The sequence below is a fragment of the Eulemur rufifrons genome, chromosome 23, assembly GCF_041146395.1.
Source record: "Eulemur rufifrons isolate Redbay chromosome 23, OSU_ERuf_1, whole genome shotgun sequence".
Lineage (NCBI taxonomy): Eukaryota > Metazoa > Chordata > Mammalia > Primates > Lemuridae > Eulemur > Eulemur rufifrons.
Window position 1 is genome coordinate 7,503,476 of NC_091005.1, and position 24,058 is coordinate 7,527,533.

The 24,058-nt window shown below is 39.3% G+C and overlaps 1 protein-coding gene across 2 annotated transcripts in view; it reads right to left on the reverse strand.

Moving 5' to 3' along the window:
• The window catches only part of CDH8 (cadherin 8), a 335,229-nt gene that overhangs the window by 303,389 nt on the left and 7,782 nt on the right, over nt 1–24,058 (reverse strand). Inside the window, exon 1 of one of the 2 annotated variants that reach the window (XM_069456431.1) lies at nt 17,969–18,220. In XM_069456431.1, coding sequence (XP_069312532.1) covers nt 17,969–18,220 — 252 coding nt within the window. Of the gene's footprint in view, nt 1–17,968; nt 18,420–24,058 lie in introns of those variants that run through there. The other variant, XM_069456432.1, reaches the window with a different exon arrangement.

Here is a 24,058-nt window from a genome sequence, read left to right on the forward strand (position 1 = left end):
ACAGAAATTTCACATGCAGGGGAATGACAGGTCCAGTTTTAAAATTCAGAAAAATGATTCTGCTTCAATAGCAAAACTTGGACTGGAACAGCAAAATTGACCATTACGTGGAGAAGATGGACTCATAACTTCCCACCCTCAACCCCGTAAACAACAGGTACACTTAGAATGAATCAAATAGCAGCTAATTTGAGATGGAATATTCACTTCATCTCCTTGATTGAGAATTTCTGGCTTAGGATGGAGGATGGATATTAGAAATCCTAAAGATAACTGAAGCCTTGAAATTCAGCTAATTTAAGGTGACGTGAAACCTGCCCTTCAGTGCAACATGGGATGTGTGTATGTATGTTTGTGTGTGCGTGTGTGTGTGGGGGGGGTGTGAGAGAGAGATATCAAACTGTTATATATATTTCTTTTCAAAAAGCTACCCCGAGGAGACAAATAGCCCGAGGTAAATACACAAGCTATACATTCTGCTTCTGACTGGAGGCTTAACTTGTCAGTGATAATGATTTACATAGTGATCTTCTCCCTTCCTGCCTAGAAAGTTGCACTGGCTTCAAGCTATGTGCTCTGTTAAAGAGTCGAGGGGAGAGAAATCCTTCCTATTTTAAGCTGGTTTTGATTAATTCTTTTCCAGCGGTCATGTGAGGTCTGGATAATATAGGTGAACAGGTAGCAATGCTATGTTTGCTACGAAGACACATAGATATTGTTTTTTAATATAGGTAAAGTTATTTAAAGAGTGAATATAGCCCAATATTGAATATTTCTACCTAGTTTCTTCACGGTGAATGTGTATGATATCCAAAATCCTTTTGTGTGTCCTCATCACTCCAGCATAGAATGTCCCCAATAAATACTGTTGCATGAACATATTAGTTTAGTTTTACCTAGTAATTTGTCAGCACTTCAGAATAACAAGTTAATCAATTCTATTGATTTTGAATAAAAATGATAAATTAATCTGTGGAATGCCATATTAATTTCTAAATGCTGTGTGTGTTTATATATGTTTGATGAAATGATATGTGACTATTTCACAAAAGAAATTTCAACTTTTTTATCAGAGACTCTATATCAGAAAAGTTTAGGAGCAAAATTGTTGGCAAATATATTTATATTTGAGATCTGATTCAGCAACTTTCAGCTGGATGACTGACAAATTATACAACCTCATTAAATCTGTTTATGTCTAAAAATTAAAATTGAAGCATATACCTCTTACGGATTTTGTGAGCATTACATGATTTATACCATAAGTGTTCAATCTAGTGCAAGCATAAAAATGTTCAAAATGTTCGCTATTAGCATTATTAATAGTAATCAGCTTTCCTATTTTCCTTAGGAGAGGACTACAAAATGGAAGTTGTGATATACCATAGTCTAGAGATGAATTTCTTTTGTAAAATATCCATTTTCATTTTAAAAAGTCAATAAAAATCTTAGATAAATTTATAAGTTTTACAACTTATCTTAGGTAATGGATTTAACTATCATTGTATCTAAAAACCAATCTATCAGAAATGTTCATTGTCCACTGGTGGGAAAGTTAATAAATATTTATCTGAGCAGGTATGGGGTTTTGGTGGTATGCATGGGTATGGGGGATATCACATGCTTAAATAATTATATATCAAAGATTCCTTCTCTTCAATATTTATAAAGTATTTATAAAAATGGTCCATTTTTATCTCAACAAGTTCCAGATACTTCAAATCATAGGATTTCCTTAACCAGTTCAAGAGTTTGAAGATCAAGCCTTTTTGAAGTTTTGCACAAAAGAGAATAGTAATTTAACTACTAAGTTATTGCAGCATAATAAATTTTATCAAGTATGTGTTTTTTTGGAAAAAATAAAATTGCCTTTATTCACTGATTATATAACTATGAAGTAAATCCCAAAGACTCTACATAAGTTTCTGGAAGTAATGAATGATCACAGCAAGATCATAAGAGGCAAACTCAATGTACAAAAGTCAATTTCATTTTATACACAAGTAACGAATTATAATTTAAAATAAAAATGGTTATTTTGCAATATCACAAAAATGAAATACTCAGGTATAAATCTAGCAAAATGTGTATAATGCCTATGCAGAAAACTATAAAACACTGTTAAAAATAAATTTTAAAAAGAACTAAATATATTTCATGTTCATGGATTGAACAATTCAATATTGTTAAGATGTCAATTTTTCATAACTTTATAGATTCAACACAATGTCTATCAAAATCCCAGCAAACTATTTTTTAGATATGAATAAAGTAATTCTAAAATTTATATGGAAAGACAAAAGACCTAGGAGAGCCAATCCTATTGTGTTTTTTAGCAACCTCTATCAGAAGGTGTTACAGATTTAATATTTCATTATAATAATATCATGACGGTGGCAATTCTATATTTCTATGCAAGAATATTTTGTAATGTCTTTTTTTTTTTTCAGGGAATCATGTTTACTCTTATGTGGTTAAAAAAAAAAAAAAAAAAAAAAGATGCTCCTTCTGACCTGTGTTCATCTAAGGGTGGCCCACAGCATGACTGAAATCAACACCACTGTGTCCCACATCACTGTTGAATTAGAAGGGTTTCTGAGTGTTGGAGGTTCAAAACTGGAGAGCAACTTCTATGTCCCTCTCAACCTTGATCTTCAAAATAATTATTTCATTTGCACTGTGACATTTTGAAGTATTAGAAATGTCTTCTATCACTATGGAACACGGGTCTCCATCATTTCATTCTAAATGTTCTACTTCTCCCCAAGTATTGAATAGTAAGTAACAATTAAGCAGATACTTTCACCTATGGCTTCAGAAAGCAAATCACTGCTAAAGCAGCTCTGCTCCTACTCGGTGACATTTACCCCTTCCTCAGGCTCAGCATTAGATCAATTTGTATGACTCGGGATTACAGAGAAGCAGAATGTTGGACTTCAAAGGGCACTTGAGAGTACTGAAGTCACCCATTTCCTTGTACAGATGAGTAACACATGGTCATGGAGTGACAGGACTTAACAAACGTCTAGGTAATGGCAATTATGAAAAGCTTTAATCAATGATGAAAAAGTCCAAAGTGGGGACAACTATGATTATATTTCATCCCCACTAAGTGAACTAAGGTATCACATCTATTGCTTGGGAGACTTCGTAGAGGGACAAAGCTTACAAGCTGATTTTCTAAAATGGAAACTGAGTCTGAACAAGATTAAATGGCATGCAAGTTCACAAGCTGTTGCAACAGGATTTGAAGCCGAGCTCTGTTTACCTTCAGAGCCCCCTTCCTCCAGCCTACTGCATTTCCCTCTGAAAAAAAACACCAGCTGGGACTCTTGACAAGCAGAGATCAAGGAAGGTATTGCAGGGTACCGTGTTCTGTATAAGCTGTTCATTTCGGGGGACAAATATGAGAGAACAGTACACTAGCTACTGTGGTTATAACAACAAAAAAAGACAGAAGTTGTCTTGAAAATTTGCTAATGATTTCAGAAATTTACGTTAAATATCATTTCCTAATCTTTTGTGTGTTTGTGTGTCTGGGTACATTTGAGTATTTATACACCCTGGTGCTTCGAACCCAAGACTATGGCTCATAAAAAGCATGGCTTGGTTGAAACAATATACCTTTTTTTTTTTTTTTTTTTTTTTTGTGGAGACAGAGTCTTGCTCTGTTGCCCTAGCTAGAATGATATTGCTGTGGTGTCATCATAGCTCACAGCAACCTCCAACTCCGGCACTCAAGGGATCCTCCTGCCTCAGCCACTTGAGCAGCTGGGACTACAGATTTGCACAACCACCCCTGGATAATTTATGGGGGTCTTCCTCTTGCTCAAGCTGGTCTTCAACTCCTGGCCTCAAGTGATCTTCCCGCCTTGGCCACCCAAAGTGCTAGGATTATAGGCATGAGCCACTGTTGTCTGGCAATTCTTTCAAGAGGAAGGAGGTTCAAGTTGAGTATCTGCATTCAGCTGTTTGCTCAGTCCTAATGCTTAGAGTTTTCAGGGAGAGAAAGTAAAAACTTAGCCCAACCCTTTGCCAGATAGGCTAGAAAAGTTTTCCTTGTGCTGACACTTTTAGAATATTTAAAAGACAAAGCCAGAACCTTGTGGAGCTTACAGAGTAGCAGGAAATGATTGTCTATCTGTAAAGACTCTTCGAAGGCTCTAATTCCAAAGTAGGAGTCCTTTCTTCTTCAGCTACCTTAAAAGTTCTCTCCAGAGGGGGAAGTCTTCAGATACAGACTTTCATTTCCCTATCACTTCTCAAGGGGCAGTTACCAGGCATGTTGATTTTCTTTGCGAACATCACAATGTTTCCCTACCAAGTCCTAGTGCAAAACTGTATCCTGGCGCTTGCAAAGCTAAGTGACATGGAACTGTGCTACCTCTTCCCACCCAAATCCAAGGCTGGTGAATATTCCACCAACTGCAAAGGCCTTCCTCAAATATCAGCTAAAGAATTCTCCAACATTCTTGCATTTATGGCTCCCTGGCCCACATTATGCAGCAATCACAATGCGGGGTGCTCGGCTATATTAGGGAACATAATCTTAGATGATGGAAGCTAAGAGGTCACAAGGTAATTCAGGCTTTTGAACACCTCATTCAATAATATCCCCTGGGAAGATGTCTATTATTAATCCACGTTCTCAGTCCACATTTGCCAGTGTAATTAGGAAAGTAGCATACTCCCGGGATTTAAAAGAGACCACATAAAACATATGACTGGATGGTGCACTTAAAAGGTATTCATCCAGGGTTTTCCTACCTTGCAGCGGTGGCATGCTGCAAGATTTAGGAGTGGGTATCTTTAGAGGCCTGCTCTGTAGTACAGCCTGGAACTGCAGTAGTCATCTCAACACACTTCGAATAGAGAGGAGTTAGCATAGGGGTAACACCTTCTGTAAAGCTGAGTGATTCATAAAAGCCTTTGAGCAGGTAGTATGATCACTGGGGAAAACACTGGACAAGGTACCAGAAGGCCTGGTTTCTAGTGTGGGTCTAATACTACCTCAGTTACCCAACTTGGCCCTCTGGGTGATTGGGATGATCTAAAGAAATATTTAGAAGAACAAATTGCATTGGGTAAAAATAAGAACTTTTCCATGAGAACTTTGCTCCTATTTCCGTAAGAGCAAATCCTTGTGCAAGGAAACATAAGGAAGAACCAAATAAAGTGAGGGAGGGGGCGGCAGAGTGTAGGCAGAGCAAGTATAGATTTTTGCAATAAGCCAGTTCTGCATTCAAATCCCAATTCCTCACCCCTGGGACAGTTACTCAATTTCTCTGGACCTGTTTCTTTGTTGAGAGGGGGTGATGTTAACAGTCCAATCTCATGGGAGGCAAGTGAGGGCTAAATAACTCAAGAAGCGTTATTTCCCTTGGTCCTATCTATACATATCCTTTAACTTCCACCTCGCCTGTTCTTTATTGGGCCATTAAAAATGCATTTGCTCAAATATATTTGTAAAGCAGCAGAAATAGAAACCTGGCCTTAGCCTTCTCTATACTCAGATTGCTTAAAATTAATTGCATAAGTCAAGTCGTGTCTATACCCAAAGATACTAGAAAGATAAATCCTAATTAAATATTTTTTTTTTTTTTTTGCCAATGTTTCAAAAGCCCATTTCATAATTTGGGAGAGTTTTAGAAAGCTGTAAGTTATTCAAGGGCTTACCCATATTCTTTTCCTACCTTCCCCTCTTTCTTGTAAACGTCTGTCATGGTCTGTAGATAGGAAGTATGTGATAATTTTATTCAAAGACTCATTATCAAATTACTATGCTCTATATCCGATGTGCTATGGTGAAATGGCCATGATTTCATTTCTAGTGCTAACTGCTAGGAAAGCGTGTAAAGTTAAAAGCCAAAATTGTGCCTCTGAAACCCTAGGAAAAAAGGAAGATCATCATGTTTGTTGGTTTACTCAAATTGTTCTGACTTCATGCCGAGTCCTGCCAGCCACTGTTATTCAGCACATGCCATGTGTTAGCATCAAAATGCACTCCTTTTCAAAAACAGCAAAACCTGTGTGATCAGAAATGCCATAAAAGTATGCATAAGCCCATCTGTCCAGGGGCTAAAAAAAATTAGTCTGGACCCAGCGAGACTCAAATCCACTCCATATGGCTTTTCTCTGCATATTTCTCTTTCCCCTTCTCTCCTTCCCTCTCCCTCTTCCCCCCATTATCCCACCCTCTCCCTCTCTCAGTCTTCATCTTTACTTTATCACATTTTCCCTCTCATTGTTTTTGATCCTTTGTGTTTCTTGAATGCTGTGCTCCTGTGAAAAACTCTCACTTTCTGTATGTTTTGTGTGTCTAGGCTCCTTTCTTGCGTCACATCACTTGCAATGTGACTTTCTTTCTGTATTTTAGGATTTCTGTCTCGTTCAATTTACTGCTTGGCTCTATGGCTTACATTTCCTTGACTCTGTCTCAACACTTCATTTTGTGTGTGTGTGTATGTGGGTTGGGGGGAGATCCTGAGGGGGGGAGTCGTCCTGTTTATTGTTTATTCTTTTAGCTTTTTTCTGCTTGGGTCTTTCCTCCAGCTGGCAGGATGGAAGAGAAGATGGGAACGTTTAAATGCATTTCTGATAGTCTAATCGGGATGTGGAATTTGGGTTCAGCTATAAAAAACTGAGGTCTTTAACAGTATGAGTTTAGTGACAGGAAAAATAGAAGACTGGACTCGAAAAACAGTGGCCTTGATCAATAGCACCAGGCATTGCAAATGTCTAATGATTTCTGAAAGCTCCTCGAAAGCCTGATTATAAATGTTCCTGCAAAGGCAGGGAAGTAATAGGAGGATGAGCTTTACTAAAGCAATGCAGCTCTAAGAGAAAAAAATAATAGGAGACACGTGCACACAAACACACACACGAGTATGACAAAAGCCAAACTGCAATGAGAAATTCATTTATACTTTTACAAGCACATTAAAAAGAAGCAAAGAAAAACTCCACTATAAATAACCCTGTCACATTCTAAATAAAGCCTTGGAGTGGCTAGGGAGTCTGACTTGCTTCAAGCAGTTACAGGATTTGGTCATTTTTAATAGCCATGTTTGCTCTTTCACCAAAGTACTGTTCCCTCAGAGAATTTGCTAAAGGCGTAAGAGGATCATTCTCAGTGGCCAAGGTGCACCAGTAGCAAAGGATATGACCAGAATGGCCCAGGGGAAAGTCACCATGATGAGAGCTGGGACAGAAGAGATGAAACGGAGAAGCATGTGTCCATTTGGAAAAAGACTCCTGGAGTCTCAAGCACATCAAGGAAGTCACTGCACAGGGCTAAGTAAATTATAGATCCCACCTCTGGAGCCTCTGCAATATTGCCCACCAGCTCAGTTTCCAAGAGTACAGGGAATTGTTACTAAATTATTCAGCATTAACACAATTAGTTCAAGCAACCGGAGGGTACAAGCGTTTTTGTCTTCTTTTAGTTCCTGTCTATGTGTACAGGATTTTATTTTTCATCTCACTGTTCTTTCTGCTATTCTGGTGATTCCCACTTTCAGAGGAACGCAGAAAATTACCCACTTTTGGCCAAAGTTTCCAGCGAGCTCTCTAATACTGCATCTCTGGAGTAGTTAAGAACTCTGCCCAGCTCAGGCAAAGCCAGACGCATTTCACTCTAGTCACCTTAACCAATGAGAACTCACGTCAGTCCAAAAGTCTCAATCTGCCCAATGGGGAATAACAATGTATGTAATATATTTAAAGCACCCAGTAAGGTACCTGGAGTGTTTAATAAAAATATTCTTCTCTTCTTGTTACTCCTCCTTCTCCATTATTTTTCTCTTACTTCAGCGTAATCATTTTAGTGTCTATTTTTAAATGAGAAAGCAAAAAGACACTGTGCTAGCCTCTGTATTGAGAATAACCTCCAAATCACTGTGTATATGGTACCAGCCCTGTAAAGGCCCAGACTTTGCCAGTGTCATCTCCCCATAAAGGAAATAAAACAAAGCCACCACATGCATAAGCCTCAAGGACATTTTTCTTCTCTCAAGGGGTTTATGCACATCCCTGTCTCTGACTAGCAAAGCAGGTAGAGGTACATGCAAAAAAATAAAAAATAAAATAAAAATAAGTAAGTATAGTGGCTTTACAATCACGTCGACATCTCTGTTTGCTCAAATCTTCCTAAACCTTTTGCATTCTAGTTATGAGGCCACACCTTTGTTTCCTTCCATGATCTCACTTTTCTCATCTGCAAATTGGGGTCGCAGCCTAGCACACATGGGGTTCAAATGTGATAATGTGTTTCCATGGTTACAGGAACAAACTCTGCAATCACCATGCCAGGTATGAATCCTGGTTCCATCAAGTAATCACTATTTGTCTAATCTATACTTTCTAATGTAAATAACTCTTCTCTTCAGTGACACTTTTCTGATCTGGTAATGGGAATAACGGTACCTTTATCAGGGGGAGATTGAACAGGCAAATTTTATAAAGTGTCAGCCACATAATAAACACTCAATAGATATTATCAGTATATTCAGGTTACTTAAAACCTCTTTTTCTCCCCTTCTTTAATGTCTCTAAACAAGATCATCAGTTACCTTGTCTTCATCACATATTCACAGCAAAAAAAAAGAAAAAAGAAAAAAAAATTGTGTTCAACAGAGTTTTTTTTTTTTTTTTTAGGATTAGGGAGAGAAATAGAAATATGCATGTAGTGCTTTATTCCCTGCTGTTCCCCAATATTTCTCAGCCCCTCTGATCAGCCTCATTTGGATGCTGGAATTGTCTCCCATGGAGGCCCGATGACATTTGATACTCTGCAGATTTCCGAGCACATCTGTTGCATTGTGGTAAACACATACAGAGGAAAGGAGGAAGTCCATAGGACTGGGCAGGCGACAGTTCTCACTAATTGAGCTGGAGGCAGGGGCGCAGGTGGCTGCACAGGCTGCCGCCTCCACCATCACCTGCAGGGTAGGGGACCCATCTGCAGAGGGATGCTGCAGCCTACCGTGTCCAGCGCCTACCTCATGGGGTTCCAGTGAGATAAGCAGCTGCTTCTTCCCCAGACCTCACCTAGGGCTTTTTCAAACACCAGCTCCTGTGACTCTTTTCTTTAATTGGGTGGTATTCAAAAGGGACTCAGGCTGGACAGAGCTACCAACAAAGCATGATTCAAGCCGTCCTGAGGTTGATTGATGATTGAACGATGTCCTAAAAACTATATATTTTATTTTAATGCTTTCATGTGCATGAGAATTACCTGGGGATATTGTTAAAACAGAATCTGAGTAAGTCAGGGTGCACAAGTGTTGTACAAGATTCTGCATTTCTACCCAGCTCCCAGGCGTTGCTGCTGCTGGTGGGCTGCAGACTTCATGTTGAGTATGATATTTCTTCTCTAGGATATAATATCTGAGAGGATTTCTAAATGTATTCAAATTTGAGGTCAGAGACATAGTGCTGATGAGAAAATATACTCACATCTTAACTGAATATTCAGATCCTTGGCTGTGGCCAAGGCTGTCTTCACTGTATTTCAGAATATCCAAAGAGTTAAGGACAGGAACATAACATGACCAAATTATGCCAAGGTGTGTGGGTGTACATTTAGGGGGTGAATTTAAGTTAATTATAATGGAAATGATATATACATGTGGAAAATACTGAAATATTTTTAAAATACTATTGTCTAGAAAACATATATAACTGGGCCAAATAAAACCTTGCAGATGCTATAACACTTTTACCTTTCTTAAATAACGTAATTCCATAAATAACTTTTCTGAGTTATTCTTACTTATTGAAAAACTTCAAGCAACATGTAGGCTGACTATATTTTTAATACTTAGAGATTCATAAGGTAGTTTTCAATTTCAAAACCAAATATAAAACTCTCATATCTGGTTAATATTTGGCCTATTCCATGGTAACGGAAATTGTTTACCATGCTTTTAGCAGTGCAGCAAGACTGCGGCTGTTCTTTCTCTCTTGGTAGTTTCATAAAACCAACGAAATATGCCTAGTGCTTTAATTTATTAATTGATGAAACTGGCCTTCCAAGTGTTTAACACAGATATCATTTTTAAAATAAAACTCTATTTACCAAATGAGTTCCACATTAAGTAATGGTCCCTAAGAATTGGCTATGAATGGATGGTATTGATTTTAGGAAAATTGAGCAATATAACATTATCATTTATTTTCTCTCATTTTATTATGCTTTACATTGTAACAAAAGTATATCATAGAAAGTAAAATGCAGAAAATCACTTTTTAAAAAACTGATAATCCAACGACATATATTGGGAAACAAAAGATGGTATATATTGGTATATTTCCTTATAGGTTCTCCTTTATTGCTTTATGGTATAGTTATTAATCTGAATCGACGTCAGGAATTAACTGTCATTTTGTTTTTAAGGCAGTTATGTGGATCCAATTTACTCATTAGATATAATGATGCATTTGGGATTGTTTATGATCTTACGCTGTTTTCAACTGGGGAAGTCTGCACATCCAAAACAGTGGATAATGTTTATAGATGTGATTAGCATTCTCCTGATATGAATTGTTTAAATCAAGAACACTGGCAATGTATGTGTGTTGGGGGTATTAATTAAAAAAAATAACAGTAGAGTGATGAAAATTGATGAATATGAGTGAGCTGGTTAATGATCCTAGCAGTTCATTATTTTTGTAAAAGTTTGAATACATGCATATATATTCAATATTTGAATATATAATGTTTAAATATGTATATTTTTTCATCTGCACAGAGTTTGATACGTGCCAAGCACTCTGACCATACCACACCTGCATTTTATAATTATATACATGTTTTATATCTTGCTTTTAGTATTTATTATGTTGAAACCACATTCTCATGTTATAAATTTTAATTTTTTAATGACTTTGCACTATTCTATCATGCAAATATGCAAGGAATCACTTTCCAGTTGTGCCGCATTTATGTTCGTCCAACTCTTCTTTGTGAACCTTGGCTTCATGCTTATGATAGAAATCAATTTTCTGCTTTTTTTTTATATGGACTGTGTTGTTGCTATTTATTCATAAAATAGAATTATGTAATCTGGGTACTTTACCCATACACATGTAACTGCTATCATTTTGCTTCAAGTGGGAAAAATATCTGCCTCAATGAGATGCCTCTCAAAGAGCTGACAAGATATGCAAGACTCTTCTTGCAAGAAGTCTGATTGAATGTATTTCTCAGGGCATCTACAGAGATAAGCACAGATTATCCACTGTCTCTCACCTGGTCCCTTGGTAAGGAATGAGGTCAACAAGGTGAGAGTCTGGGGCTACAGAAAGAAAGGATTAGGTGATGATTTAGAATTTTACTCATGCACAAACCCAGCTAACAGACCCTCCATGTGCATGCGTGTGTGCCTGTGTGTGTGTGTGTTTAGGGTTTCTGCTAATTTAAAAGACTGATATTATTCCATTTATTTATATGAGCATCAAAAGATTTCTAGCAGTTTCAGAATACTGTTATGTCTAAGCCCAGACATTGGGCAACAGGCAGACTACTCTGGTTGTTTGGCCAGATTGAGACACGCAATGCTGACTTCTTTTCCTGCCAAATTATTGGCGCACAAGGCTCTGTCTGAGTAGGCAGAAGCTTCACAGAACTGACAGTGAATTGTTCTTGCAAGGCCGAAGATACAGTCTGGCTGTGGCTGCGAAGCCCAGCGCTCTTAACATGCAAACGGCCAGCAAAAAATAATGGCATGTCAAGTACAATTTTCTCACCGGTCGCTGACACCGTAAACTGCAATAGAGTGTAATTATTTGGCATCCTCTGTCCTTCATACTAAGCGCCACCCAAACGATTTCCAAGTTACAGGGAAGAGGGAAGGTTAGAAGGTCAAATTTAAAGAGAGAAAATGAGTCAGTGCCTTGGAGGAAGAGAATTATAAATAGATGTGGCATCACCAGCGAGAGAGTTATATCCAAATAAGGAACAGCTCAGAAGCCCAGGTAGGAGGGAAAAAGAGAGGAAAGAGAGCAGAGGAGTTTATGTAAGAGAGAGGATTTAGGATAAAAGATCTGGCCACCTGCAGAGCAGACTGTTTTTTTTTCCCCCAAAATAAAGCAATATGAGGAATTTAGGATCACAGGAACCACAGAACAAGGGCTAATGCAACATGGGGCAAAATTCAATAGGTGTTACACACACACACACACGCTCTCTCTCTCTCTTTCTCTCTCTCTCTGAGCATCTCTAATCCGAAAATCTGAGATCCAAAATGCTCCAATGCCTTCTGAGCATTGATAGAGCATCATAAGTGGAAGATTCCAGAACTGACCTCATGTGACAGGTCGCAGTACAAATGCAGTCAAGACTTCGTGTCATACGCAAGATTGTTAAAAATATTGTACAAAGTTTACCTCCAGCTATGTATATGAAACATAAAGAAAGTTCCTGTTTAGAGTTGGATCTTATCCCCAAAATATCTCATTATGCATATATAAATATTCCCAAATCTGAAAAAATCTGAAGTCTGAAACGTGTCTGGTCTCAAGCAATTTGGATCAGGGATATTTAATGAGAGAGTGTGGGGGGGGGGGGAGGAGTGTATTCCTGTTCCAAGGGAATTTGTATCTTAAATATATAATATCGAGATCCACCATATACTGACAAGCGAGGAAACTGCAGTCACAGAAGTTGAGTGACTTTCTTTCCCAGCTACTTTGTAGTAGAGCTGAAATAGCAACAGACCAGATCTCCGAGAGATCCTTATCTATCTTTCTAACTTGACCCAAAATATTTTAATCCTAGTTCTTTGTCTTCCAGTGCAATGGACTAAATGCTTGTGTCTCCCCACCAAAATTTGGTAAGTTGAAATCCTAACCCTCAATGTGGTGGTATTAGGAGGGAGGGCCTTTGGGAGGTAATCGGGGGTCATGAGGTTGGATCTCTCATGAATGGGATTAGTGTCCTTATAAAAAATGCCCCAGAAACCTTTCTTGTCATCTCCCTGGCAATGTGAGGATACACAACAAGATGATGGCCGTCTACAACCTGGAAGACGGCCCTCCTCTGAACCCAACCTTGCTGCCACCCTAATCTCGAAGACTTATATCCTCCAGAACTGTGAGAAATAAATTTCTGTCGTTTATAAGCCGCCCAGTCTAGGTTAACTTGTTATAACGGCCAGAACTAAGACATCCAGTTACCCTGACCCTCTCTTAGCTCCATAGATAGCCTCGCAAATGCTATTTTATCTGTTGAAAATGCCCTTTCTCTCTTTATCCCTGAACCCGGGGGTTAAGGGAGTTCGTGGGTATCAGCTGACAGATTATTTCTTTAGGGAAGAGTCCACCCTCCCGCAGAATAGGTCAGCTTCCTCTGTATATGCTTCAATAGAACCGTATTCCTTCACTTCAGAGTCCTTATCTCAGTTGTAATGTGACATTTGTTCATGTGATTGTTTTAATGCCTGTCTCGCCCTAGCAGCCCATTGGTTCCATGACAGAAGGTATGGATCTGTGTTTGCCCAGAACTGAACATCCACTGGCAATGGGATACTCTGCAGATAGTAGGTGCTCAATAAATATTTGTGACATGGCTCTATCAATCACTATCCCGGCTTACAACACAGGGCTCTCATGACAACATCAAGCCACGTATCATAAAGAGTCCATGTATGTTTTTGCCACAAGGACAATATTTTTGCCTCAGTTGCAAGATTTGTCAAAAACCACCGCAGGTTTTCTCTCTCTCTCTTTTCTGTACCCAAACAAATGGCACCTGGTGATGTGATATGTTCAGTATTTATGTGTTTATGAACAGGCTTTCTACCGCCTTGTTCCACAGAGAACTGGAGGCAGGAGTGGAATCTGTTTGGCTGGTATTTGTTTTTCGGATATTCGGAAAGAAGAGTGTGCCAATAAGCGCAAACAGAAGTCTGAAGATGGTTTGCAATAGAATGTGCTGCTTTGTGCCACTGGTGAGGAAGACTTCTCCATAGAGGTGATCCTGCTGCCTCTTGAAAGAGAGTTGTTTCGACAAGTTAACTTTTTTACTCTTACTGCCTCAAAGAAAGACTTTTAAAATCAACACACAGGGACAACTGTTTCAACTACCCTGCTGGTCTATAAAATGCCATTAGGAAAGAGAGAACATGAAGCCTTCATATTGAAAAATGCCATTTATGTTAAATCTGATAGAGCTTATGTGACCATTATAAATCCCTCCTTTACTTAAAGGGATTATTCATTCATATTTTCGTCCAAAATACTGACTGAGTGGTCCCCATATGCAGACAGTGTTCTAGGTTCTGGGGATGTAGAGTAAAGAACAAAGGCCGCAAAAATCCTTTTCTTTGTGGAACTTGCATTCCAGCAGGAAACAAACCATAAACACAATAAAGTAGAGAATACGTAAGATATGAGCATCAGGAAGAAGTAAAAATAAAGCATAGGCAAAGGGCATGAAATATTGGAGGAGAGGTGATTATATTTTAGACTGGATGGATAAGGAAGACCTCTTTAAAAATATGACTTTCAATGTCATTCTAATTCAACAAGAAATATAAAGACTTATGTTGCTTCTCACTAATGGAATCCTTAGTCATGTTACTCTATCCCATGACTTTGCAAAAACCCTTCTGTCCAGCTGAAACACTTCTCGCCGCCCCCCGCCCCCCGCACCCCAAAGACTCACCAGACTTGAGTGCCAGTGACCCTTCAGGACACACTGAACATCACCTCCACCCTAAACAACCTGAACCAATGAAGGGGCCCTTCTCTGGGCTCCCAAGAGTTTTGTGCTCACCTAATGAGGTTGCTGCCAGTTTGTCCACCCTTCCAACAACAAACACACACATATATACACAGTGAAAGATACAATTATGACTACAATTACTCTGTGCCAAGAACGATGCATCTACTATTTATTTAATCTCATATACTGTTACTTATCTTATTTATATAACCCTTGAAAAGCTTTAGTAACCTTCTCAGGGTTAACACCGAGAAAGTGGCTAAACCAATATTCAAACCTCTGGAGAGTCCATCTCTTAGGTTTTCTTTCCGGGCATCCAGCTGCTTACCAATACAGTAAAAATAGATGATGGATGCTGTATGGTTATATGTGAAGCTCTGAAGAACCAATCACTCAAAAACTGGCTCTGCCCTTGAGCTTGAACTCAGCCTGCTAGGTCTGAGGCCCCTGCAATGGTGACTCGCAGGAGGGCATTTTAAAGAGCTGCTATGCTCATAGGTAACCAATGCTTCTCAGCCAGTTCCTGGGGAGAAGCTCTGAGGTGAAGTGGTTTAAAGAGTCAGATGTGGAAGAATGTGCACAGACAAAATATCGTAAAGCACCGGTGGGCACCCCGATACGGATCATCTCCACACTCAGCCTGACTCATAATCCGAAATGTATTTTTGGCTTCACTGCAACCCAGGATCCTCAAAGGCTAGGCTGCCATAATTCAGGAGCAATTTTCTTTAAGGGGAAATAATATGATTGAAAATGTTTGCAGAAAAGTGCTTCAGAAAATAAATTTAACTCTGATTTAACAATTGTTTGGGAATGGGTCCTGGTAGGAAGCAGGGAAAAGAACTAAGACTCAAAAGGATTTTGGCCGTTGCAAACTCCTAGCGTTCAGTGGCAACATTTCAGTCCCCCAGAGAAATGTGACCATCTCAAGTACTACTACGTCACAAGAGGATGCCAAGTACCTGGCCATTTGCCTCTTTCTCTATTACCACATTTAGGGAATGTAGGAGAAATTAGTTATGAGATTCTGAGTCCAAAACAACCTGTGTTAATTACTTTTTCTACTCAGATAAAAACGGAACTTTCCCCTGGGCATAGCATGTTATGCAAGACAGGATCAGAGTCATATACCTCCATAAAGAGGTAACTAAAAGAAGCAGAGAGACTATCCATGCATTATGCATATGTGCATGAATGTCTAGAATTTCATATGGTATGAAGACAACTTGCCTTAGGGCTGGGTAAAGAAGTTCTGAATATCCAGAAGTACGAATTTAAAGACTTTGCATTTTATACTCAGTAACTCTTAAATGCAAATTATAGTTTAAACTCCAGGTAGCTAATTACTAATGTAATGGGTATAGTGGGTGAAATAATGGATTTGGAAATCACCAATAGGATTCAAACTCAGATCATTTATTAGGTCAGTGTTCTTGGTTTGGTTTATTAATTTACCGAAGCCTCAGTTTTTGCACCTACAAAAAATAATAATAATAATGCTGGTAGAGGAGCCCGTACCCAAAATCCACAGGGCCAGATACGTTTTAGAATTCAGAACTCCTCGCACTTTAGAAACATACTAAGCTACATCAACTACATAGGAAGTAACACCCTCGGCAAGGTCTGGGGCAGCACCCTGTAATCAACCACATTAGCATTTCTGTAGTGAAATATATGAACAGTCACAGTAATGGGATGCATTATGACTATAAATAGCCTCAAGTCAGTTCTGCTACCTGAGTTTGTATCAAGCATATAAAAAAATCTTTCAGAGATTTTTATATTTTGGACTTATGGCAAAGAGAAAGAAGATCTGTTTTATACACATTTGTGTGCATACATGTATGTACATATATACACACAACCTATACATACATATATACTTATATATACTCATGTATATATAGGGGGATAGCTATTGTTATTCGTAGAATCAAAAGGTTTGTCCCCGTCTTTTATAATAGTGCTCAATACATAATAAACACTCCGTATTGGCCAGAATGTTAGTTGCCTAAAGGCAGGGATTATTGTTTTTTTTCATTAATATGCCCCCATGTGCCTAATAGAGCGTCTGGCACACAGGAAAGGCTCAATAACTATCCGTGTAATGATTCATGGTATCTCTTCATGCAGGCTTTCTTCATCCAAGTAGAGCCATGTGAAATGAGATGCACAATCCTTGAGGAGGCTCAACTTGTTTTGCAAGAAAACACCATAGAAGCCGAGATGTGATCAAAAGTTTCTAGCAAAACATAAAGAGTTAACACAAGTCTTGAAGATCAATATTTAATTCCCCTCCCATTTTTCTTTTTTTAAATCACTGAATTTGGGAAATGAATAACATTGACCGGATTCACTTCTGAATCTGATCAATTAGGAAAATCTGCCATTGGCAGGCTCAGAATTAGAATTCTACCTATGATAATGGGGTGCACCATAATTAAAAGAAGCTTATGAACAGTTCAGAGGATCCTTTTCAAAAACCCAAGGTGTGATTTTGGAAAGCAGGTAGCACATGTCTATACAACAACATTTCTCTGAACTTCCAACAACAAAAAAACAAATGTAAATCTAGTTCAACACACACACACACACACACACACACAGACTCCCCTAAACTAAAATTGTGATTCTGTACATTTGCACCCACCTGACAACAGTTGAACTAGTTTCCTGTTGCAAAGTTTATCAAACTATAGTACAAAGCACTGCTAAGCATCTACTCCAAAAACTTCCCTTTCTCCATTTTTAGGTCAATGATTGAAACAACAAACAATGAAAAACAAAAAGGGAGAAACATCTACCTGCAATTGGAGATCTCCACATGACCTTACAATAAAATGAAACAAGATAACATCTTCATAATTGAAGTGGTAGGAAATCAAACAGAGCAAAAATGCATACCTCTTCCAAGTACTATAAACTAGAGAAAAGCTTTGGCATAGAGAGCTCTCCTGTGCATGAGAAAGAAAAGCTTATTTGTTTATGCATTGCACAAGTGTTGCAGTATTTTATCTATAGCAGGGTAGAAAAGGTAGAAGGAACAGCTTTACCTAAAAGACCGTTTAAGATTCTTGCCTTGGGATTATTCATATTCCCCAAGGAACCAACAGGTTAACTAACTAACCATCTGGTCTAAGGGATTCACAGCCTAAATATGGCAACCGCTGTGAGGAGTCTGATGTTAAACATCTAAAGACCATAAACAGACCCTGAAATTGGGATCTTAAAAACGAAGCTTACCCGGCCAACAAGAATCGGTTCAGGTCCAGAAAACTCTTCCAGGACAAACATTTGATTCCAAACCCAGCCTCTTTTGGAGCGATTCAAAATCCGCTGTTCTTCACCCAGCCTGTTTAGTTCCAAAGGGGATCCACTCATTAAAACTTGAGAATGATTCATCGGAGCCATGAAAACGCAGGGGGGGAGAGTAATCCATAATATTATTAATGGAGTCCAGAGATCCAGGAGCATTTCCGCTAGCCGTTCTGGCATGGTCCCACCAGTTAAGCAAATCACCACGAAAACGAGACAATTATTTTTGTTGTCTCCAATCTGCAGCCATCCAATTCATCAAGCAGGGCCGAGCATTTACTTACAGCTCTGCCACGTGTCTACAGCACGGGAAACAGACATCATCTAAGCAGCTTTTCTAGGACTACAATCCATGGGCGTTTCTTTTCATTGAAATTTCCTGCAAAAACAAGGAGAAAGAAAGATAAAGGTGCATGGAAACAGGTTTTAAAACAAAATCACTGTCTTTTAAAAGCACCGAAGTGAACATAGGCACTTCCCAAACTCTTGAGTTAAGAAAGTGGGTTTCAAGAATTAGAATGAGTAGGCTAATAAGTCCTTTTATTTTTAAGCTTTATTTAGATATTGGTTTTCACTCTAGCTTTGTTACTTATCAAAAACTACTGGGGGTAACAGAAATTCTCTTTTTCCTCCTTCTTTCTTTCCTTCCCCTCACCCTTCTTTCCTTCCTTTCTTCTTAACTTGCCTCCTTCCTTCTGTCTCTCCATCTCTTCCTTTCTCTTTTGGTACATCCGTTTCCGTTTGTAATACAAGTTGAGGTGTATACTAACGCAGCACGCTTATAAAATAGATTGCAAGCCTTTTTCTTTTTGTCTCCTGTTTTAACCTGTTTAAAGACAGGTTTGGGTTCATTTTATGCTGAACGCTGTGAAGAAATTAATTTAATGAATAACATTTTTTTTAATTACAAATGGAGAGTGGGAAGGGGAATTTCCCCAATTTTTTACAGTCTTAGTTTCCAGGATCCACTAGTAGAGAGAGTCCAGTTCAGGGTCAAGAATACAATTCTTTGCCACGATGCTGATAATGAGTGAATAAAATTAGACTGCTCCCAGAGAGAAATTCTGTAATGTCCAACTTGTATGCTATAATCAGGACAGTGTCAGGGTTCCCATTTTAAATGTACAGTTGAACAGGAGATTTAAATTATGAAAAGCTCCTTTGGGAATAAAATATGGTAAAAATACAATTTTCAATTGAAGAGATTCAGAAAGGGATGGGCAAAAAAAAAAAAAAAATTTCCCCATTACCTGAGGTGTCAAATACATTTTTTGCTTACCTTCAGCGTGGCAAAACGTGTTTCTTCCCTTTCAAAGAACATTATTTTTAAGGAAATAATGTTCACTGCAGATCCCAGAGAGAAGCCTCGCTGAATTAGATTAAACGGGAAAATAATTCCTCAGGACACCATCAGGAACTGTTTGGCTCCGGGAATTCATAATAAGGTAGGGAACCTTTCACCTCTAGGTGTCTGGTTCCATTCTGGCTCGGAATGGGAAATAGAGAAAGTCATTAAGATTGGCTGGGCTGGTGAGTGGCCTTAGTGAAGCCAGTAGAGAGGGGCAGACCCGGATTCTGCTGCAAACAGTTGTTAGATCAGGCAGCATCTGATCTAACAAGGTGGCCAGTGGAATCGCTCTGCTTCTCATTCTTTGCCTGGGCTCAGCTCAATCATGGGGACTCTGTGCCTCAGAAGGACCCCGGCCTGATGAATGAGTACATAGGGGAGCCACAGCATGCAAAAATTGCTTTGGAAACTGAAGAGAAGATCAGCTTTCAGGAGGAAACCAACTCAGAGAAAACCGAATCCAGAGCAACGTCCTCTCCTTTCCCTGGAACTGCAGCACATTCAGGGAAATCAAGTCTTCCCTCCCAACAGATTTCCCTTAATACTTTGTCTCATCTCAGTGTGAAAACCGAACTTCGCAGACTTCACATTATCCTGGATAGAACTGGAGCCCATTCTACTAAGTCAAGTATCTCAAGAGTGGTAAAACAAACACCACACGTACTCACCATCAAAATGGTACTAACTGAGCAAAACTTAAGCGCAGCGCACATATAATAGTAACATTCATTGGGTGTCGGGCAGGTAGGTGGGGGGAGGAGGGGATGGGTATATTCACACCTAATGGGTGTGGTGTGCACCATCTGGGGGATGAAAATGCTTGAAGCTCTGACTCGGACAGGGCAAAGGCAATATACGTAGCCTAAACATTTGTACCTCTGCAATATTCTGACATAAAAATACATTAAAAAAAACGGAAACAAAACAAAATTCAAAAAGCCCTGGTAAAGAAATGTGCATGTCTTTGTGTCTTTCTGAATGGTCGATCCACTAATTTACTTTAACAATATTTACAGCACATCTATTACGTGCCTTGTTCTCTCCTAGACATGCAGTGGCAGGTGGAGCAAAAAGAGGACTGTGATATGCTGGAGAGGGTCTGTTCTAGAGGCAGATAAACCTGGGTTTGAACCCCAGCTCACCCCACTTGCTGTCTCTGTTACGATGGACAAGACAGTCAAGTTCTATGAGCTTCAGTTTTCTCTCTTGCAAAGCGGAACTAATAATAATTCCTATCTAACAGGGCAGTAGTATGGCTCAGAAACAAGACACATGTCACAGGAAGCAATCACTGAACTGGAATTCATGTGGTTTATCGTGAGTCACACAAGAAGGGTGATGACGTCATGGTCCTTGCCCTTGAGAAGCTTTGGTAAAAAAGACAAAGGGATGAACAAAGAGTGAAGCTGTGTGTCCTCTGCCGTAAAAGTAAGCAAGCTACAGGGGTGGCACAAGGAGCTCAAAGGCCTTCCCTAAGGTGGCACATGTGGGATGAGGACGATGCTGGTGACGGAAGGGCTGGACCGTTTTACACACCTGCTGAGACTCGTCCCAGCCATGGAGCCTCGGCCTAAACACTTCTCAGGGAAAAGGGACTTATTCTCTCTGCATGTATCCAGCTCCATGATCAGTCATGTCTGAGTGCACAAAAGCCATGTAGGCTGTTTTCCAAGGGCAGAACAGTGAGACGGTTGGGACAGTGTCCTCTAGCGTCAGCATGTGTGGAGTTTAGACTCGAACCCTTACGTTTACCAGTTGTCTAACTGGGGAGCTGCTAATAACAACAACAATGGTAATAAATCCTACCTACCAGGTCTACTTTGAGGACTCGAGGAGAGAGTATCGGTAAAGAAGTTAGGATAGGCTAACATGTACTGTTCTTTAAAACTGTGCCAAATACTCTGCAAGTAGACTCTGGCATTTGCTTTGTTTTTAATGATTCTGGGATAAGGAAGTTTCATCCCAATTTAAATTTATAATAGATACTTCCTTTATGGAAAACACCAAGTGGCACTCAGATGGAATGTGATAGAATGAGGTAAAATGTGGTAACAGACCCTGAACCAATGTTATACAATGACATAGCTTCATTAGTCAAAATGACTAGATTAATAAATAAACGAGTATGTGTACAGCCACAAATAGTATCCCTTACTGCAGTATTTTACAGTTAGATAAAGCATACAATGCCTTGCCTTGTTGTGTTCAAAACTTAGGCAGAGGCTAATTAAATAACTTGCCTAAGGAACACCTCCAGTAAGGAGCAGAACCAGTATTTGAATCTAGGTAAAGTAACTCCAAAACTCTCTCTGAACACAACCTCTCCTGTCATTATAGAAATACTTGATAAGCACATCCTATGTGTCAGGCACCAGGGATAAAAAGGCAAACAGGTCGGACAGAGCTCCTATCTTCAGAAAGCAAAGAATGTAACTGGCAAAGAGAAAGGAATATATAATTAATTCAGTGAAACTTACTCTTAGAAAGGCTAGGAGAATACAGAGGAATGGATATGCCACTCATCTTGGAAGCATTAAAGAAGGCTTCCTAGATAGGCTGGGCACGGCGGCGGCTCACACCTATAATCCCAGCACTTTGGAAAGCCAAGTCAGGCAGATTGCTTGAGGCTAGGAGTTCAAGACCAGCCTGGGCAAGAGTGAGACTCTATCTCTACAAAAAAATTAAAAAATTAGCCTGTTGTGGTGGTCTGTGCCTGTAGTCCCAGCTATTCGGGAGGCTGAGGTGGGAGGATTGTTTGAGCCCAGGAGTTCAAGGCTGCAGTGAGCTGTGATCATGTCACTACACTCCAGCCTGGCAGCAGAGCAAGATAACGTGTCTAAAAGTGAAATTTAAAAGCTAAAAAGGTGGCTTCCTGGAGGAGGTGTCATGTAAATGTTGACAAGAAATTAGCCAATTAAGGAGGGCGTATGTGAGAGAGAACATTTTGGTCAACCAATGGATAGGCACAAAACCAACTAATCCAGGATCTCTGAATAAATCAGCATCTAAAGTCGTTTTCATATTGGTACTTGCAAGATCACCCGGTCCATGCTCACTTCATCTTTCTCTCTAACCACCAAATTCACGCGAGCCATGATCCCCCCAGAGTACACGTCAGATAGGTCGTCCTCTTGTCTGCCAGTTCTTTGTGAAAAGGAGAGTATGTTTGATTTTTCCAAAGGTTTGGCCTCCCATCGAGAAGGTGTGGGAGACAACTGAGGGCTATTCCAATGCAATTCTCAGTTTTCAGAGAGGTGGGCAGTAATTTGTCCAACGCCCTGCGGTCAGTGGCAAAACCCTGGGAAGAAATTAGTCCGACTCAATGGAAACCCTTCATCAATATAAGTCATTCCCACCACCCCTCTTTGCACAGAGCTTCTAGCAACTGAACCACTCATATGCTACCTCCTTAAATTTTGCCAAATTGGCTCAGTTTGGGGAATATTTACTTTAAAGTGGAAAGCCAATATTATTTGCCATCATAACGACAAACATACACACACATCTATTCATATGTACTCTTCAAAATAACTCTGTAAGTAGTATTATTACTTTATTTTTATCATGTCCACAGTAGAGGTAAGTAAACTGAAGTACCAAGGTATTAGTATTTCAAATAATGATTTATTTTCACTAAACTAGATACTGTCAAAGCCTGAGGTCATCTCTTCATTAAAAAGAAAGACCAGAAACAGGTAAGAGCAGGCTGGTAAATATTTAACGAGGGGTTCTCCGAAAGGGAAAAAAAAAAAAAATCCAGATTTTTAGTGTTTTCTGATTTCCATGCTATAAATACTTCCACCATGACCAATTTCAAGCTTCCAATGTGGTCATTAACTGGTTCTGGAAGTTACTGAAAATTTAACCGTCATCTCTGTTAAAGCCCTGTCACGAGTCGGTTCTAGCACATCCTAGTGGAGTGCTCAAACATCAATATGCACACACATCTCCTGGAAATCCTGTTGAAATGCAGATTATGATTCACTTAATCTAGTGTGAGACTTGAGATTATGCATTTCTTGTAACGTTTCCTGCAATGCAGACATTACTGATTTGAGGACTACACTTTGAGAAGCAAGTAGTACAAAAGGAGACTAGTTCCTAACTCAGTCCTCCTTGAGATGACCTGGAGGACTCCATGGTATGATGGGAGAGTCTCTTCTTCAATGTCATTTAATGTCATGCCATGCACTCCTTACCATCACAGCACATACAGGAGTGAACGCATATACCAGATTTGGGGAAACCTTGCACTACGGCATATGACTATATAGGATTTTGTATCATGTCCTAATACTCTCATCACCCCCATATTTATTATATGTGGGACACTGGGAACATGTCCCAGCTAACTGGTGTGTTCGTATGCACATGCATACTCTAATTGAGTGCTGAGATGTGGTCTTCAAGGTGAGCCTGTCAATTACAGAGAAATGGGCTTCCAATGTGACATTTAGATCTATACTATTTGCATGCTTACACCTCTGCCATAGGCAGAGCTAATGTTGTCCTCTTAAAACATCAGAGAACAGCTTTGTAGATATTTTTGGTATGCAACAAAATGTTATGGCAGTGTTATCAGAATTAAAAAACATTGTGAATAATAGCTGCATACACAAACTGCTTAACTTTACGCAAGGAAGAAGAAATTGAGCAAGGTTGTAAAACTT